Genomic DNA, 19,954 nt, shown 5'->3' on the forward strand with positions numbered 1-19,954 from the left:
GGAGGCTGCTCCCAGGATGCGACCACTATTGTTCACATTCTGACTGGAAAACAAAAAAACCGCCGCGGCGCGAGAACAGCGGGAGACCCCCCCAGCCCCGCGCGCCAGCCTCGTGCCACTCGCAGGCACGCGGGCTGGGCAACACATTCGTAGGCCCGCCCCTCGCCGGCCCTTTTTTTTCCCAATTTGGACTCTTTGGGCCAATCCCGTAGCGCGAGCGCCTGATCCGATCCAAACGGAGCGCCGCCATTGGTTGGACGCCGTCCCTCTCCTCACCGCTGAGCGAGCGCCTCGTCCAATGAGGAGAGAGGTGGGCGGCCTCCTTTGGAGGGTCTCCCTTTCCAGCGTCGCCGGGTGCCCAGAGTTGTGAGGGCTTTCGCGAGGGGAGGGTGCCCGGTGCATGGGCAGCCTGGTGGAGCGCGTGCTGTCGCTGGTGTTCGTGTGCGTGTGCGTGGCGGGCCGGCCCAGCGAGGTGCTCCGCGTGGAGAGGGAAGTGGTGGAGCGCGCCGAGCGGGAGGAGGGCTTCGCGGGGCTCCTGAGGGGCCCTCTCCAGAGAGCCAAGCGCTGGGCGGAGAAGGCGGCTGACCGGCTGGGCGGAGGACGGGTGTCGGGCGCCCTGTGAGCCGTCCGCCATGGGCCCGCTGCTGTCTCTGGGCGCGGGGCTCCTGCTGCTCCTCCTGTGGGCGCGCTACAAGGGCCTGGGCTACGTCCTGGTCCACCACCGTTGGGTCTTCGTCTGCCTCTTCCTCCTGCCCCTCTCCGTCCTCTTCGACATCTACTACCAGCTCCGCGCCTGGGCCGTGCAGAGGATGCACAGCGCGCCCCGCCTCCACCACCAGCGGGTCCGCCACATCCAGGAGCAGGTGAGACAGGCAGGCAGGGAGGGAAAGGTCTCCTGCTCTAACACGCCACTTGCACCGCCACCGCTCACTCTTCTCCTCGCCTCTAGCCTTGGGTGCATCTACACTTGAGCTTTAGTGCACTTTGACACCACTTTAACAGCCACTTAAACGCCTCTAACCTCGGGGGCATCAACACTGGAGCTTTAGTGCAACTTCACACCACTTTAACTGCCACCGCTCACTCTTTTCTCAGTCTCTTGCCTTGGGTGCATCTACACTGGAGATGTAGTGCACTTTGACACCACTTTTACTGCCTTTGCACACTCTTTTATAAGTCGCTAGTTTTGGCTGCATCTGCACTATAGGTCTAGTGCAGTTTCACACCACTTTTACTGCCTTATAAGTGTCTAGTCTTGAGTGTACTGTAGGTTTACTGCAGTTTTGCACCACTTTAACTGCTACAGCTCGTTCTTTTATACGTCTCTAGCCAGGCATGTAGCGGGGGGGGGGGGGGACACTTGGGAGGCTTCGCCCCCCCCCCCCCCCGAAATTCTCATGGTGGTTCGCGAAAAGGCCTTACTGGTACATAATTTAAACTGTTATGTTTATTCATATCATGATCTGATCACCATGCTCAATATATCCCATATGCATGGGGGTATTGGGGTAACAATACAAAAGGTTTGCTAGGGTAGACCCTCTTTCACTCGGACTCAGCCCCCCCCCCAACCAAACTCAGCCCCCTCCCTCGAAACAAAATCCTGGCTACGGGCCTGTCTCTAGCCTTATGTGCATCTACACTGGAGACTTATTGCACTTTCATGCCACTTTAACTGCCACCGCTTGTTCTTTTATACATCTCTAGCCTTAGATGCATTTACACTGGAGATTTAGTGCAGTTTGACACCACTTTAACTACCATGCCTTATCAGTCTTTAGCCTTTGGTGCATCTATGCTCAAGATTTAAGTACATTTTCACGCCACTTTAACTGCAACAGCTTATTCTTTTCTAAATCTCTAGCCTTAGGTGCATCTACACTAGATACTTATTGCAGTTTCACACCACTTTAAATTCCACAGATCATTCTTTTATATGTCTCCAGCCATGGGTGCATCTACACTCAATATTTAAGTACAGTTTCACGCCGCTTTAACTGCCAGCTCATTTTTTTTTCTAAGTCTCTAGCCTTGGGTGCATCTACACTGGAGAATTATTGCAGTTTGACACCACTTTCACTGCACAGCTCATTGTTTTATTTATTTATTTACTTACTTCATTTGCATACTGCCATTCTCAGCCCTAAGGCGACTCGTAGCGGTTTTATATGTATCTTGCCTTAGGTGCATCTACACTGGAGATTTAGTGCAGTTTGACACCGCTTTAACTGCCATGGCTCACTCTTTTTATCAATCTCTAGTCTTGGGTGCATCTACACTGGAATGGTTAAACCCCTGTGCCAGCAGGACTGAAGACCGACAGGTCACAGGTTCGAATCCGGGGAGAGGCGGATGAGCTCCCTTTATCAGCTCCAGCTCCTCATGCGGGGACATGAGAGAAGCCTCCCACAAGGATGATAAAACATCAAATCATCTGGGCATCCCCTGGGCAACGTCCTTGCAGACGGCCAATTCTCTCACACCAGAAGTGACTTGCAGTTTCTCAGGTCACTCCTGACACGAACAAAAAAAAACCAAAAAACTACACTGGAGACTTATTGCAGTTTCACACCACTTTAACTGCCACAGCTCATTCTTTTATACATCTCTAGCCTTAGGTGGATCTACTCTGGAGATTTAGTGCAGTTTGACACCATTTTAACTGCCATGGCTCATCCTTATATCAGCCTCTAGCCTTTGGTGCATCTATGCTTGAGATTTAAGTGCAGTTTCACGCCACTTTAACTGCCGCAGCTCATTCTTTTCTAAGTTTCGCCTTTGGTGCATCTACACTGGAGACTTATTGCAGTTTCATGCCACTTCAATTATTCATTTATACGTCTCTAGCCTTAGGTGCATCTACACTGGTGATTTAGTGCAGTTTCACACCACATCCATGGCTGGGATAAGCAAGTACAATAGTAAAGCACAGAGCTTGTCAGAATACGGGTTCATCTGCCATAGTATTGTCTGTCTTTAGTGGCAACAGATATTTGGGGTTTCTAGAAGCAGACCTCTACAAGCTTTGGCGCTCCAGATGATTTGGACTTTAGCTCCCAGTATTCCTAACCATTGGACAAGCTGTCTATTGCTTCTATGGAGGGCCACAGATTGTGCAGACCTGCCCTGAAGGCTAAGATATTTTCTTACCTTGGAAGCTAGGCAGGGCATGCCCCGGTTACTGGATGTCAGACCAGTTGACACTAGATGTTAATCTAGTTTTAGAAAGTCTTTAGCTTTGGATGGGTCTTTTCCTGCAGCAGATTCAAACTTCAGGGAAAGAGATTCCTGTAGTTTAGTTAGCATAATTTATGGCAAGGAGTGATGGAGGCTGGGATCTGGTTAGACTGAGAGGATTACAGTTCCTCCCTTTTCCCCAGACTAGAGATTGTCCAGTCTTCTCTGTACTTACAGAGATCCTAGTGATGCAGATTCAAAAGCACCAAGCACACAATGCAAGAGCAATGCCAGCTGGCAACTCCATGCAAGAGCAATGCCAGCTGAATGGTCCTTGCTGAGTCAAACAATACCATCCACACTGAATAGTTATTTCTTTATACCATTTGTCAGTTAACTGGGATAAGTAAGCACAATAGTGGAACCCTGGTACAGCTTGTATTAGCGATGGTTGGTAAAAAAGACGTGACCCCATTAGAATTGCTATATTCAAAATAATAAATTGAAAAAAGGACAATAAAAATATTTTAAAATATTGAAATATTAAAAAATATTGAAATCTTAAAAATACTATCTTGTTTGGGACTGGCAGAGGTAAGGCAAAGTCAGATTACTGTCCTTTTCTCTAGTAATCCTAAACAATTTTGAATTTTGCTTTTGTATACATAGAAAGAATCTCAAGATGAATTAAATGCAAGACTTCAGATAAATCTGATGCCTTTTGATAAAAGTGACTTCCACATTTTCAGCCATCTGAATGTCATACAAAATCACAAGACAATATGCTATTTTATATTTTATCATATAGACTTAATGTCAAGGGAAAACCTTTACGTTTATATTATGTCCAGTGCTTGGAAAAGTTTCTTTTTAGAGTATGCCTCTCAGTTCTTAATGTTGTAGTTCAGCAATATGTTTTTGGAAGTCCCTTTACTATGTGGTTTCATCAGCTGTTGGCCTAATTCGTTAACAAGACAATCTTATACATTTCCTTGGAATGTTGAACTCATTTCCAAGAAAAATGTGAACATAAAAGTCATTTAAAAAATATGTTTACTAATCTTTCATTTGGAAACAGCTTTAAGCCAGAGAATATTTGGACTTCTCGACATAAAGACATTGAATTACCTGAGGGGATTGAACTAATCTTCCTGTCTTGCAGGTTCAAGAATGGAAAAATGAAGGCCAGAAAACATATATGTGCACAGGCCGCCCTGGCTGGCTCACAATATCGCTTCGTGTTGGGAAGTACAAGAAAATTCTGAAAAACATAACAATCAACTTGATGGATATATTAGAGGTAGACCCTGAAAGACAGGTAAGTTTGAAGTTTAGCCTTCCTTTGAAAATGGATTTTGATTTCACCTCAAGTACCAAATTTAATTTCAGAGGACATCTTAGGTACAGCTTTTATGTGGTAGGTAAGACCAAAGGCAAAAGGGAGGAGACCAGAATACCAATATATTTTAATTTAAAGCTCTTACTGCCAGTCACTAAGCATTCAGTCATTTAGAACTGAAATCACATGTTAGAAAGACAGAAAAGAGTCACGTTTGACTGTAACGGCTACGTGGAGCTGGGTTTTATACGTGGCATCATTGGGAAAGAGAAAGCAGTATCAGGGAGGTATGAGTGTTTGGGGTTGCTGATACATTGTGCCCCAAATCAAATGCTGATTTTTTTTTAAAAAAAACCCTAAAATAATAAGCTCCTTACTCAGCATATCAAAGGTGACACTGCTTTCTTGAGAACATGATAAGGAGCAAGACTTTCAGCAAAACACACATGAGTTCATTTGGCTCCAAGGACTAGAAAACTGGATTCTCTCTACCTCTATTTCCCAGTTACTGTCTGCTTTTGAATCCCAATCCTCCTTCCTGAGAGCATGTGAAAACAGCTCCCGGTCTACTTTCTCACAGGTCAAAAGCAGATGAACATGCCTTTCAACTGAGCAGGAGCATTTCCCTACAACTGGGTGGCTAAGAAGGCAAAAATTATTGCATTGTGTATTGCAAACTTCCTGCTGCAATTTGGCATCAAAAGTTCCTCCTGTCTTCCTTCATTATCCCCCCCAATTCAAGCAAACCCTTCTGGCAAATGATTGCATGGAGAAGGGAATTTAGCCCTCCAGAGAAATCCAGGGGCTCTTAGGATGACAGACTTCAGGCCCCAGGGCCTGAATTTCCCTTCTATAGCAGAATTTCTTCTCTACACCAGTAGGGTTGCCACACTTAACTTTGTGAGGCAATCTGGAATTTTGCGGAGGTAACATATTCTATGTTCCAGTCTTTTCTAGAGAGCCAGGTGTTACTATTCAAAGTGGTAGTCCACGGATCAATAACAGTCCACCAACTATTGGTTGCCAATCTGTGGCAAATTTCCAGTACAGAAAAAAAAGAAGAAGAAGAAAACTATCCAGGATGGGAGCACAGATATTGCTTTAGTTTTCATAGTGTTAAGTCCTGGGTGATTTTGCCCCACCTTTAGAATCCCTATTAGCTGCACCACTGGATCTTCATGTATTGGGAGGGGGGGTCAATGAAGGGGATGGGGTTTGATAATCTGAATGCAGAAAGGTTCCTTTTATTGATTAGAAATACTGTATGATAAGAACTTGCAATTGAGTACAGGAATTTGCACAACATGCCCCTGTTTCAGATTTTCTGACCAGTAAAAAAGATATAGGGATAGAGCCAGTACTGGAGAGGGAAATTTATATATGCATAGCTGAAATACTACACAACTTATTTATTTGTTTATGCCATTTCTACCCCATCTTTCTCACCCTGGAGGGGACTCAAGGTGGCTTTACATACAGGCAATGATTTGATGCCTTAAAACACAATGTACACTTAAATAAATATTGAAATAGAAGAGTACATTAAAAACAATTAAAACATTTAAAAACAATATACTCAGAGTTAAACACGTAACCCACAAGTGTAAACCAGGCCATTCCAATGGTCATTGCACATTGTTCCCAATCTGTCTCATGCATAAGTTCTCTAAAGGCTTGATCACGAATCCACATTTTCACTCCCTTGCAGAAGATCAGGAAGGAGGGGGTTTATCTAATATCCCTGGGGAGGGAATTCCACAGCGGAGGGGCCACCACTGAGAAGGCCCTGTCTCTCGTCTCCGCCAGTTGCGCCTGCGAGGAATCCTGGGCCGATAGCAGGGCCTCCTCAGATGATCTTAGACTCGGCAGTGGTTCATAGAGAGAGATATGTTTGGACAGATAAGCTGGGACAGAACCTTTTAAGGCTTTATAGGCTAAAGCCAGCACTTCGAATTGTACTCTGTAGCAGATTGGCAGCCAGTGGAGCAGACGTAACAGTGGGGTTGTATGTTCTCTGTACGCCACTCTGGTAAGCAATCTGGCTGCCACCCATTGGACCATTTGTAGTTCCTGAACAGTCTTCAAAGGCAGTCCCACATAGAGCACGTTGCAGTAGATTATTCAGGATGTAACCAAAACATGGACTACCATGGCCGAGCCTGACAAATCCCCATGTTCATGCCACAGAGTCTTAATCGTTGGTGGCTTTCTAGTAGCGTAATGTCTAAAATGTATTCTTCTATAGGTTGTTCGTGTGGAACCCTTGGTTTCAATGGGACAGTTAACAGCACACCTTAATCCCATGGGCTGGACTATTCCAGTAGTACCAGAACTTGATGATCTTACAGTAGGTGGGTATACATGGCACTTAACTGTACTTTGTGTTTCTCTTTTTTTTAAAATGGTACAGTTATTTATAATGCTTCATTTTAAAAATCACCCCTAATCAAACTTTTTGGTGGTAATGCAGGACTTGTACCAGCCCCAGAATTCTATTGTTAGTTAATGTATTTCTGCATAAATTTGTAACGTAATTCCTTTTAATAATTATGTGTTATCTTTTACTTAGGGGGCTTGATCATGGGGACTGGCATTGAAAGTTCTTCCCACATCTATGGACTGTTTCAGCATACCTGTGTGGCCTATGAACTTGTTCTTGCTGACGGAAGCCATGTGAGATGTACACCGGTAAGATAAGATGTTACATTGCAATGGTTTATGAAGACCTGCTTGTTCTTGGCCAACTTTTGACTCACTTTTGTTTTTTCTGTAGGAGGAGAACTCTGACTTATTTTATGCAGTACCGTGGTCATATGGAACCTTAGGCTTCCTAGTTGCAGCAGAAATAAAAATGATCCCAGCTAAGAACTATGTGAAATTATTTTATGAGCCTGTAAGAGGACTAAAGGCAATCTGCAAGAAATTTGCTGAAGAATCAGCGAATAAAGAGAATCATTTCGTGGAGGGTCTGGTGTATTCTTTGGATGAAGCTGTCATAATGACAGGAGTTTTGACGAATAATGCTGACACACGCAAGGTAAAATGCCATATCCGTTCTTCTGTTTGTTATGATGAAGCAGGCAGGGTAGAAAGTCCAATAGATTAGACTTGGAAAGAACTTCACATACTTAGAATATTTATCATATCTACAAATCCTTATATTCATTCTAGGTTAGTCATTTTGATATATACAATGGATTCTGTTTGAATAGAGATAAGGAACTTGTGGCCCTGTAGATGCTGTTGGAATTCAGGTCCCATCCTTTTTTCCTCATTTGTTATGCTAGCTAGAGCTGATGGAAGTCACAATTCAAAAACATATGAAGAGCTGCATCTTATCAAAAGTGAATCTAAAGTATCTTTGCCATTGTCATTTAGCAAAAGTTGGGAGAATTCTCTGGATCTTAGCCTAACTTGCAGTAGTCTCCATGGTTAGTATCATAAAACCAGGAGAGACCAAAGGGACCATCCAGATCAACCCCTTGCCATGCAGGAACAAACAATCAAAGCACTGAATTGTATATTCCTGCATGGCAGGGGTTTGGAATGGGTGGCATTTGTGGTTTCTGAGTTTCAGTTGTACCTGTCAATTTAGGGAACCCTGCTCACCTTGTTTGAAGGAGTCAATTGCCCTTTGAATAACCTGGAAATTCTAATTTCCAGTAATCCATTTCATCCCAAAATGACACAATAACATTAGCTACCTCTTTGGCAGGATTTGCCCACTTCACTTTAAAGCAAGAATTATGATGAGACGATAATGAATAATGAATGGTTATTGTAGTAATTGTTTATTAATTATGTAATATGTTAGGTTGTTAACTGTTTTTTACACTGTAGCATTGAATTTTTGCTGTTCTTATTTGTTGTGAACCGCTGTGAGTCGCCTTCGGGCTGAGAACAGCGGTATATAAGTAAGTTAGTAAGTAAGTAAATAAATAAATTGGGAACCTTTGGCCTTCATGTGGTAACTATCAGGCCTTCTTAGCTAACCTTGTCACACTGCACCACTACTAAGGCTCTTAAAAAACCTTCATCACCTTCACAAAAGGCTTATTTCAAAAGGCTAATTTTAGAGGCTGCTAAAATGTGACTTACCAATTTTGTACTGATGCTCATGAAAGCTTTTGAAAAGCCTGATGACAATCTGTAAAAGACAGCTTGTGAATATTTGTGTACAAGAATGTGCGCCATGTATATAAGGACAGTAAATAAGATAGAATTGCTAGGCTGCAACCGCAGATTTATCTACCAGCCTTAATGCAACACTTGGGTCAAAAAAATTCCCATTCCAGTTTATTAAAGTCTTTCCAATTCCTTGTGAGGGTTTTTTTTTTTGTTTTGTTTTTTTGAGCCATTACAGTCATTCCACAAATGCACCAATCCAGGAGGATTTCTCCAAACAGAAAGAGAGGTGACTTTCATCAGTTTCCCCCTGCTTTTTGTCATGTTATTTTCTTGTATTGATTCAGAGAGACTCAACTTTCTGGAACTAATTTTTGGAGTGAAGAAAATTTTGCATTTGCGGGAACCTGGAGCTCCGTGTTCCATGAGCAATCTTCTACTTGAAGGTTTCAGAGGCCACCTCTACACTGCCATATAAAATCTAGATTATCTGCTTTGAACTGGATTATTTGGCAGTGTAGACTCATATAATCCAGTTGTGTGGCAGTGTAGAAGGAGCCAAATACTTTTTATAGGAATAATAGGAGGCAGTGTGTTGAATGGGGTGTTGTGTGGTTTCCGGAATATATGGCCATGTTCTAGCAGCATTTTCTCTTAATGTTTTGCCTGCATCTGTGGCTGGCATCTTCAACATACAGTGTGTTGAATCTTTCACTATGATAAAACATGCAATTTTGAGTGTTTTTTGAGAACACAACTTTCTGTGGCAAGCTATTGCAATCCGTTTTTATTAAAATCTAATTGAATAATTCATCAAGTGAAATGTGTACTGATCATTTGGAATGGGATGTGTCTAGTGAAATCCTTTTCTCCTTGCTAGAAAAGATGCACAATATTGGCATTCTGGATAGTCACAACCCACAGAAATGATTCCTGACATTAATCATACATGACAAATCATCTGTACTAAATATGCTGCTGAATGAACTGCATTAGATATCTGTACATGTAGTACATTTCTGGAATTGCATCTCAATACTGCCTTTGACCACACCTAACATTAGAAGTGTTTCTTTCATTTTAACTATAATTGCAACTCTCTCATAGAACCACAAAAACCATCAAGCAGTGTTCTTGCTCATTTTTATTATAGTCCCGTTTCACTCTGTTAAGGTTAATAAAATTGGAAACTTCTACAAGCCATGGTTTTTTAAGCATGTGGAGAACTATCTGAAGACCAACACAACAGGAATGGAATATATCCCAGCCAGACATTATTATCACAGGCATACACGAAGCATTTTCTGGGAGCTCCAGGTAAGGCTATAATTCATGCAAATGCACTTTTGTATGCACATTTGTTACTTGCTTTAGGTGAAGGAAAAATAACTGCACAAATTCTGGCAGGGCACCCTCTGTTTCTGAAGGTGTCTCTGCATTGAAGAATTAATGCCATTCAACACCCCCTTAACTGCCATGTCTCAATACTATGTAATCCTAGGAGTTGTAGTTTTGTCTTTAGCCTTCAGTGCCAAAGTTTGCTGGAACCCCAGCAAACTACAGACCCCAGGATTTCATAACATTAAGCTATGGCCATTACAGGGGAAACGTGGTGGCGCAATGGGTTAAACCCTTGTGCCGTCTGAACTGCTGACCTGAAGGTAGGCGGTTCGAATCCACGAGACAGGGTGAGCTTCCATCTGTCAGCTCCAGCTTCCCATGCAGGGACAAAAGAGAAGCCTTCCATGGGATGGTAACACATCCGGCATCCCCTGGGCAACGTCTCTGCAGACAGCCAATTCTCTCACACTAGAAGCAACTTGCAGTATGTTCTTAATTTGCTTCTGACACTATTTTTAAAAATGGCCATTACAGTAACGCCAAACAACATTAATTCTAGAATATGGATGCACCCTTTGGTACCTCACAGTTGTCCAAACACCAGTTCTTTTTGAGCAATTTGTCACTAGCAAATACTCTATTTATTTCCGAAGGTCTAGTGTTAGTAGCAATGAATTCAGTCCTTACGTTTTTTTTAAAGCTTAATTCTAAATTTGCTTAAAAATAATTATTGTAGAATGCAGAATCTCCCAACCAGCATAGCATGGGTAGTTCACGTCTTTCTGAAATCAGTGGAAATGTACCATTTCTCTGTGTTTGCATTTCTCTCTTGCAGGATATCATTCCTTTTGGCAATAACCCTTTTTTCCGCTACCTGTTTGGCTGGATGGTTCCTCCTAAAATCTCCCTTTTAAAACTGACTCAAGGAGAAGGAATTCGAAAGCTTTATGAACAGCATCATGTAGTGCAAGATATGATGATCCCCATGAAAAGCCTTGAGCAGTGTATTGAAGCTTTTCACAGTGACATTAAAGTAAGAATTGTTCCTGAATGTGAGCTGGTTCTTTATAGCAGATACCTGTTAAAGGGGAATGCATGCCAACTTAGAGGATTCAGAAGGGAAGGGAAATCATTTTCTTGTAGTAGCTGTAAACTCATACTGCATTACTTTTTTCCCTTTTTCTGTTTTCTCCAGGTTTATCCGCTATGGCTGTGTCCCTTCAAATTACCTAATAACCCAGGCATGATTCATCCTAAAGGAAATGAAACCGAGCTCTATGTGGACGTTGGAGCCTATGGAGAGCCAAGAACAAAACATTTTGAAGCCATGGCTACCACCAGGCAACTAGAAAAGTTTGTGAGGAATGTTCATGGGTAAGGATCTAAATCCTGAAAAGGGGGTTTCCCCCCTCATATTACAGAAACTTTCTGGTAGTTGCTTTTTCAGCCTTATTACATTATAATATTGCATGATTGTTAACTTAGGTGGGTATTAGCTTACATTAAGTTTACTTTTTTATTTTATTGAGTTAGTGCTTTGAAAAGTGAGTTTTTTGAACTATGTCTTCCCAAATCTTCCTATCAATATGGCCAGGGATTCCCAATATCTGCATCTATTGAATTGATTGTCAAATAGTATCATCAGCAGGCCCTCTGGTGGCCAGTGAATTAAGCCGCTGAACTTGCTGACCGAACGATTGGCGAAACGAATCCGGGGAGCAGGGTGAGCTCCCGCTGTTTGCCCCAGCTTCTGCCAACCTAGCAGTTCGAAAACATGTAAATATGAATAAATCAGTAGGTTTCCCTCCAGTGGGAAGATAACGGTGCTCAATTCAGTCATGCCAGCTACATGAGCTTGGAGGAGGTGTCTTTGGACAACGCCGGCTCTTTGGCTTAGAAACGGAGATGAGCACCAACCCCCAGAGTTGGACACAACTAGACTTAATGTCAGGGGAAACCTTCATGCTCATAGGGGGCTGTTCACATCATCTTGTTGTTTCAGGCTCTCTAGCACACTTGTCATCCAGGATTTCTGACTGGTTTTTTAGGGCTTCTTTTTTCATGTCAGGAGCGAGTTGAGAAATGCGAGTCGCTTGTGGTGTGAGAGAATTGGCCATCTGCAACGACATTGCCCAGGGAACCCCTGGATGTTTGATTGTTTACCATCCATGTGGGAGGCTTCTCTCATGTCCCTGTAGCTGACAGACAAGAGTTCTTCCCGCTCCCCGGATTCGAACCGCCAACCTTTCAGTCAGCAGGCCTGCTGGCACAAGGGTTGAACCCACTGATACTACTGGGCGCTCCTAGTTTTTTAGGTGAAATTCAGGGTTCAGATCAGGAGATACCATATAGTGATGACATTGTATGTACACTCAGCCCTCCGCATTTGCTGGAGTTAGGGGCACAGGATTACCATCCATTTCAAAAAGTGCAAATAAAGAAATTGCTTTTTTTTAATCCAAGAGAACACCTCTCTAAGAATTTCTAGATCTTCCAGCATGACTTTGTAGTTGACTTCTGTTGGAGGACAAACATAGAACTGCATTGGAATAGTTAGAAATTCCTTGAGATGTGTTCTCTCCAGAAATCTCTCAGTCCTTTAGCATGATTAGAGGACATTGATCACAAAGTCATACCAAAGGATCTAGAGATTCTTAGAACATGGTTAATCAAATCTGTGAACAATCAAGTCTGCAAAAGTCAAAATTGCAAATGTAGGAAGGGTAATTGTATGCCTCTGGTGCAGGATTTCAGCCTGTTATTTATAAACACTCCAGATCTTTTTATATTTGGACTCCTGAACAATCTGAAATGTATCTTTAAAAACATCTTGCACTTGTGTGCATCTGTGAGTGAGTGGTTTTAGCAAATAGGACCAGACCTGCTCAAGTGAAATTTGTACTGACAGAACAGCTTGTTCCATGAAACAGCCCATAGTTTCTGCCAAATTTAGTGCAACATTACTAAGAACCTTTTCTCATTTCCTTCAGTTTTCAGATGTTGTATGCAGATTGTTATATGACTCGTGAGGAATTCTGGGAAATGTTTGATGGCTCCCTTTACCAGAAGCTGAGGAAGGAGCTACAGTGTACTCATGCTTTTCCAGAAGTGTATGACAAAATCTCTAAAGCTGCAAGACATTAAGTCCAATTGACCTAAACAAGGATTTAGGAAAAGTGGGACTTAACATTTCCTAATTACTCTGCCCTTAACAAAAACATGTTGCTGTTCCAAAGACTATAAAGCGTACCTGTGTTTTGAGAGTACATGCTCCTGCCTTTATATAAAAATAGAGCTAGTAGTTCGTTTTCAAAAGAATATCTTTTTATTAGGATTTTCCAATCGAAACATCTGTGATTTAATAACACATTAGCTATTGATCTGTATATTTAGAGATATTCAGCAGAGGAGGAATGGAAATATCATTATGCTGAAGTAGAGTAATGTGACTTCTTAGAGATAGAACTGCAACCCAACTAAGTGATATAGTAGGAGTTCTGTGGGAGCTCTACTACTATAAATATAATTGGGTGGAATCCTGTATCTGAAACAGCCTCTAAGAGTAAAGCCAAATACGACTGCCAAATCAGATTGCCTTTAAAATGTCATAGTTGCCTATTTCCATATCACTAACATGCCCAAGGTTTCTATTTGCGTAGCTAAAATAAGCACACATTAGACTCACTGTTGTAAACCTGTCTGAACATAATGGAAAGCTTAGGGAAAGTTTTCAGTTGTGTGAACTTGTCTTAACCTCATTCTCTTTCACACTCCTTAATTATGTTAATATTTTCCATGGAGATTCCCATCATGGGTTTTTTTTTGTTGTTACAGAGAAAGGTAATCCCAGATATGCACTGCTGAGGGGAGAGAGTCCATATATTTATCCTTTCAGATTATTAACAGTAGCTGCAGTACAACCCTGTTTCCACAGGCCACCAATATCCTTGGTTTCATTCATCCACATCTGACAAAATGCATCCTTTTGGCATTTTGTAGGTCCTCCAACATGACTTTATGGCAGTGCTTCTCAATCTTTGGTCCTCCAGATGTTTTTGACTTCAGCTCCCACAGTTCCTAACAGCTGGTCAGCTGTCTGGGATTTCTGGGACTTGAAGACCAAACATGTGAAAGACCAAAGATTGAGAATCACTGCTCTATTGATTGCTTATGCTAGAACCATTTCATTTCAATTGGGTTTAGTGTCATCCATGGTTTTGTGACATCCGGAGATGACTCTCTTGTGGATGTGGGAATTGTACTGTATTCTTCACTGTCTGTGTGGCTCACACATACCACTTTCCAGAGCTGTGTGGGACCTGCTTGTGTCATTTCTTTCCTGCGTCCCTCACCCCTCTTTGTTTTCATTCACCACCAGCACAGCTGCAGGAGGAACCACCCCACTAATTTCACTATTCATATTAGTGAAAATGTACATGCTACTATTTTTTTTCTTCCCCACTTTTTTACTCCATTTTTTTCTCCATCTCTTTTTTTATTTCTCTTCCTTTTGTCTATTAAGCTGATGGTCACTAAGCTCCTTTAAAAAGTTATGTACAATATGAAAACAAGTTTTCCCTGTACCTTCATTTCCTAGTTTGCTTTGCCAGAATGCTGGTAAGATCTTGTTATTTTTTTCTGCACTACTTTATGGTGCCATTGCTTCTGTAACTAGAAAGACAACCTCATCACAATAGAGAATGAAACCTCTTTAAATCTGGTTGCTGCTTCCTGCAGAATTCTGGGGTTTTTAGTTTAGAAATGAGCCTTCACTAAACTACAAACTCCAGAATTCTGCAGGAAGCAGAAACCGGATTTCAAGTGGGTTCACTTTCTAGTGTAATGAAGTAGATGGAATGATCTGTAACTTGGTCTACAGATTCCACATTATAAAGTAGTGCTTTCTAGAAACGTAGCATTATTGTCATTTTTAGTGATATCTTTAAAAAGAGTTGCCATTAGTTTGACACGGAGCAGCAAAGTTCGTCCATTTTTGTGCCTATTTCATTTGGTTACTTTGTTCATGAAATGAGCAGTAAATGGTGGAGGAGTTTTATGTGGTAACACATTAACTGTGATTTCAAAGGCTGCCTTTTCTATTGTCAAATTTTATTAATAGCTTTCAGAGATTATTTTTCTTCATATGCTTTTTTCTGTTCTTATTAAGATTTTTTTAGTGCCTTAAATTAGATGGGAGAAATTAGGATTTCAGGCCATTCTGATTTTAAGAGTAAAACAATGGGTAGAAATGACTGGTGCGTATTTGTGTGTATGGGATATCTCCAGAATAATTTAGCAAATATCTGAAATTAGATGCTTAAAAACTGGAATTCAGATTTCTTCCTGTACAGCCCAATACTGTTTACAAAACTCAGAGGTTTATGGAGTTTGGTACATAGAATTGCAGTCTTAGGGAGCCATATTTCTTTCTCCCAAACAAGCAGCTAGAAAGTGATGAGATGCCATTTTCATCCTTTCCCTGTCATTTCCTGCCTATTAATTCAAATGTTACATGCAGCATGATATCTTTTTTCCCTTATTACTGTATAACAGCACTCTATTTTGTGGGACAGTTAACCTTTTTGCTCGAGTAATAAGGAACAAGCTGCCAAACAGCCAGTATCAATGCTTCCTAATATTTTAATATAGCAATAGGTCACATTTGGCTAAGGCTATGAACTTTCATATAATGAAAGTGAGCTTCCACTTTGCACCTGTAATCGACTGTGGAAAGTTTTGTTGAGTGGGCTTGGGCTTTATGTTAATTTATCAGATTTAACCAAAATTTGATCCAAAGACTAGACATAAGGAGAAATCTTTACTTGGATGTATTTATTTTTGAACTTCTGAGAAAATGTTTGGCTTGGTGAGAGAAAACTGTTGCGTTTTATTTATCATGTTGAAAAGCTACTCTATAGGGACTGATGGGAGGGAACCAATAAGAAGATGTTTTATCCTTTCAGTCACACATACATGTCCATGCTACCATCCATAGGATCATTATGTTGGAAAGGAGGAAAGACCTTGCTTACACTTCTGTAGTGCCTACTTAGACATCTGAAAATCATTCCATAATGATTGTATGAAAGGAAATTGATGAAAACAGCATAGACCCACCAGGCCTGCCTGGTGACTTTTGACAACCTCCTTATTTGTTCACCACAACAGCACCTAACTGGACAAGCTGCTAATCCTATTGGAAAACAAATGGTGGGGCAGTATCGTCCATCACACTGGGAACAATCTAACAATGAACAAGCTGTACAATACACATAATTCCTCCGAGAGGAAAATTGCTGGCCAGGTGATATTGCTACCATTCTCTTGTAGCAACTGCCATCAAAGTCGACTGGACTCTGCCTAGCAGCTGATGCTGGTTAGACAGAAGTTGAATCTTAAAGGAGACCAACAGCTACAACATACTCCGTGCTTGCCATTCATTTGTACAGAGGTTAGTTCTGCAGGCAAGAGTTGTATGTGCAGGATGTGTCTTGGTTTTGTGTCACACATGGAATTATTTCTTACCACAGGTTGTACCTGCAGGTGCATTTATTGTTCTCAGTTGCTACAGCCGTAATAAAAATCCTGCCCACTGAGATGTTCTAACCCAATGCCAGCAGCAACAGTGTACTTTGTGTTGCGACTGTCAGCTATTTTGTACCGGTGCACTTGAGCAGAATGTATGTACCGGGGGAGGGGGACAACAGCCTTGCGAACACTACTTTACCCACAATATCTGGGAATCGCCAGAAGGCTAAACGGAGGGCTGCACAAACACAACAAGGACCAAGTACCCAAAGCACAATAATCCCAATTAAACAGCTCAGGGGAAGATCTCAGGGGCTCACATGTCTTTACACTAATGCACAGAGCATGGGAAATAAACAAGACGAACTCCAACTTTTAGCACAACACCACAAATATGATATCATAGGGATCACTGAAACCTGGTGGGATGACTCCTATCGCTGGAATGTAGATATCGAGGGGTATAACCTCTTTCACAGAAACCGAACAAAGGGGAGAGGAGGCGGAGTAGCCTTATATGTCAAAAACTCTTATGCTACAGAAGAGATTCAAGACAGCAATCTGGGAAACCAGCTTGAAATCATCTGGATAAGAATCAAGGGAACTGGGACTCAAAAAGATGTCGTTGTAGGCGTCTACTACAGACCCCCAAGCCAAGAGGAAGAACTTGATGAAGTCTTCTGCCAACAGTTGACCAAACAGGCACAGAGAAGAGATGTAGTAGTCATGGGCGATTTCAACTATCCCGATATTTGCTGGAAAACAAACTCGGCCAAGAGTACAAGGTCCAACAAATTCCTCGCTTGCCTTGCAGACAATTTCATGGTCCAGAAGGTAGAAGAAGCAACAAGGGGATTGACTACTCTTGATCTCATCTTAACAAATGCGGAGGACCTGATCGATGCGGTCGAAGTGGTAGGATCCTTAGGGGCAAGTGACCATGTGCTCCTGCAATTTGAGGTACAAAGGAAGGCCGAAACTAAGACAAGTCAAACCCGCATTTTGGACTTTAGGAGAGCTGATTTCCAAAAAATGAAGGAAACGCTGAGCAGCATTCCGTGGACACAGATACTAAAAGACAAGGGAGTTACGGATGGATGGGAATTTCTCAAGAGTGAAATACTCAAGGCGCAATTGCAAACTGTGCCAACAAAGAGAAAAAATAGGACAAGTGCAAAGAAGCCAGAATGGATGTCCAAAGAACTTCTAACTGTGCTAAGACACAAAAGAGACATGCACAAGAAGTGGAAAAAGGGAGAAATCACCAAAGAAGAATTCAAACAAATAGCCAACACCTGTAGGGAAAAGGTCCGCAAGGCTAAAGCAAAAAACGAGCTCAGACTTGCCAGGGACATTAAAAACAATAAAAAGGGCTTCTATTCTTATGTCAGTAGAAAAAGGAAAAACAAGGAGGCGATAGGACCTCTTCGAGGAGAAGATGGGGCAATGCTGACAGGGGATAGGGAAAAGGCAGAACTACTTAATGCCTTCTTTGCCTCGGTCTTCTCACAAAAAGAGAGTCTTCAACCTCAGCAAGATGGAGTGGATGAGGGTTTGGAGGACATCCAACCCCAAATTGGGAAAGAAGTCGTTCAGGAATACCTGGCCGCTCTTAATGAGTTCAAGTCCCCAGGGCCAGATCAACTACACCCCAGAGTATTGAAGGAACTAGCGGAAGTCATTTCGGAACCATTGGCAACCATCTTTGAGAGTTCTTGGAGAACGGGAGAAGTTCCAGCAGATTGGAGGAGGGCCAATGTGGTCCCAATCTTCAAGAAGGGAAAAAAGGATGACCCAAACAACTACCGTCCGGTCAGCCTCACGTCGATACCGGGCAAGATTCTGGAAAAGATTGTTAAGGAAGTGGTCTGCAAACACTTAGAAACAAATGCGGTCATCGCTAATAGTCAACATGGATTTATCAAAAACAAGTCATGTCAGACTAATCTGATCTCTTTCTTCGATAGAGCTACAAGCTGGGTAGACGCAGGGAATGCCGTGGATGTAGCGTACCTGGATTTCAGTAAGGCCTTTGACAAGGTCCCCCATGACCTTCTGGCAAGGAAACTAGTCCAATGTGGGCTAGGCAAAACTACGGTGAGGTGGATCTGGAATTGGTTAAGTGGACGAACACAGAGAGTGCTCACTAATGCTTCCTCTTCATCTTGGAAAGAAGTGACAAGTGGAGTGCCGCAGGGTTCCGTCCTGGGCCCGGTCCTGTTCAACATCTTTATTAATGACTTAGATGAAGGGCTAGAAGGCATGATCATCAAGTTTGCAGACGACACCAAATTGGGAGGGATAGCCAATAGTCCAGAGGACAGGAGCAGAATTCAAAACGATCTTGACAGATTAGAGAGATGGGCCAAAACTAACAAAATGAAGTTCAACAGTGACAAATGCAAGATACTCCACTTTGGCAGAAAAAACGAAATGCAAAGATACAGAATGGGTGACGCCTGGCTCGAGAGCAGTACGTGTGAAAAAGATCTTGGAGTCCTCGTGGACAACAAGTTAAACATGAGCCAACAATGTGACGTGGCGGCAAAAAAAGCCAATGGGATTTTGGCCTGCATCAAGAGGAGCATAGTGTCTAGATCTAAGGAAGTAATGCTACCCCTCTATTCTGCTTTGGTTAGACCACACCTGGAATATTGTGTCCAATTCTGGGCACCACAATTCAAGAGAGATATTGACAAGCTGGAATGTGTCCAGAGGAGGGCGACTAAAATGATCAAGGGTCTGGAGAACAAGCCCTATGAGGAGCGGCTTAGGGAACTGGGCATGTTTAGCCTGAAGAAGAGAAGGCTGAGAGGAGATATGATAGCCATGTATAAATATGTGAGAGGAAGCCACAGGGAGGAGGGAGCAAGCTTGTTTTCTGCTTCCTTGGAGACTAGGACGCGGAACAATGGCTTCAAACTACAAGAGAGGAGATTCCATCTGAACATGAGGAAGAACTTCCTGACTGTGAGAGCCGTTCAGCAGTGGAACTCTCTGCCCCGGAGTGTGGTGGAGGCTCCTTCTTTGGAAGCTTTTAAACAGAGGCTGGATGGCCATCTGTCAGGGGTGATTTGAATGCAATATTCCTGCTTCTTGGCAGGGGGTTGGACTGGATGGCCCATGAGGTCTCTTCCAACTCTTTGATTCTATGATTCTATGATTCTATGATTCTATGTATTCTACTATCCTAAACTGCTATTTTAATGTGACTGAATAAAATTGTGGTGGTTTAATTTTTCAAAAATATTTGAAAATTATTTGCTATACATCTTATAACAAAAAAGATTTGTTTTGAAGGATTAAAAATACCCTTCCATCTAACTCGTTAGATTATAGCTATATTGGAAAATTAGTGACACCCGGGGTTCATTAACTCCCATTCTCCACCCGCTTCATAGTGTCTAGGATGATGAACATTTTGAAGGGACAGTAAGTTCCTCA

At 42.2% G+C, this 19,954-nt stretch overlaps 1 protein-coding gene across 1 annotated transcript; it reads left to right on the forward strand.

Annotated features, from left to right (window-relative positions):
• The first annotated feature begins 335 nt into the window (after nucleotides 1-335).
• DHCR24 (24-dehydrocholesterol reductase) lies at nucleotides 336-16,588 on the forward strand. Its single transcript, XM_060773567.2, has 9 exons — nucleotides 336-863; nucleotides 4,340-4,495; nucleotides 6,762-6,867; nucleotides 7,086-7,204; nucleotides 7,290-7,553; nucleotides 9,815-9,958; nucleotides 10,818-11,015; nucleotides 11,178-11,356; nucleotides 12,973-16,588. The coding sequence occupies exons 1-9, from the start codon at nucleotides 633-635 to the stop codon at nucleotides 13,124-13,126; spliced, it is 1,551 nt and encodes a 516-aa protein (XP_060629550.2). The 5' UTR covers nucleotides 336-632; the 3' UTR covers nucleotides 13,127-16,588.
• Nucleotides 16,589-19,954: the final 3,366 nt, after the last annotated feature.

The sequence above is a fragment of the Anolis sagrei genome, chromosome 4 (genome assembly GCF_037176765.1).
Source record: "Anolis sagrei isolate rAnoSag1 chromosome 4, rAnoSag1.mat, whole genome shotgun sequence".
In the NCBI taxonomy this organism is placed as follows: Eukaryota; Metazoa; Chordata; class Lepidosauria; order Squamata; family Dactyloidae; genus Anolis; species Anolis sagrei.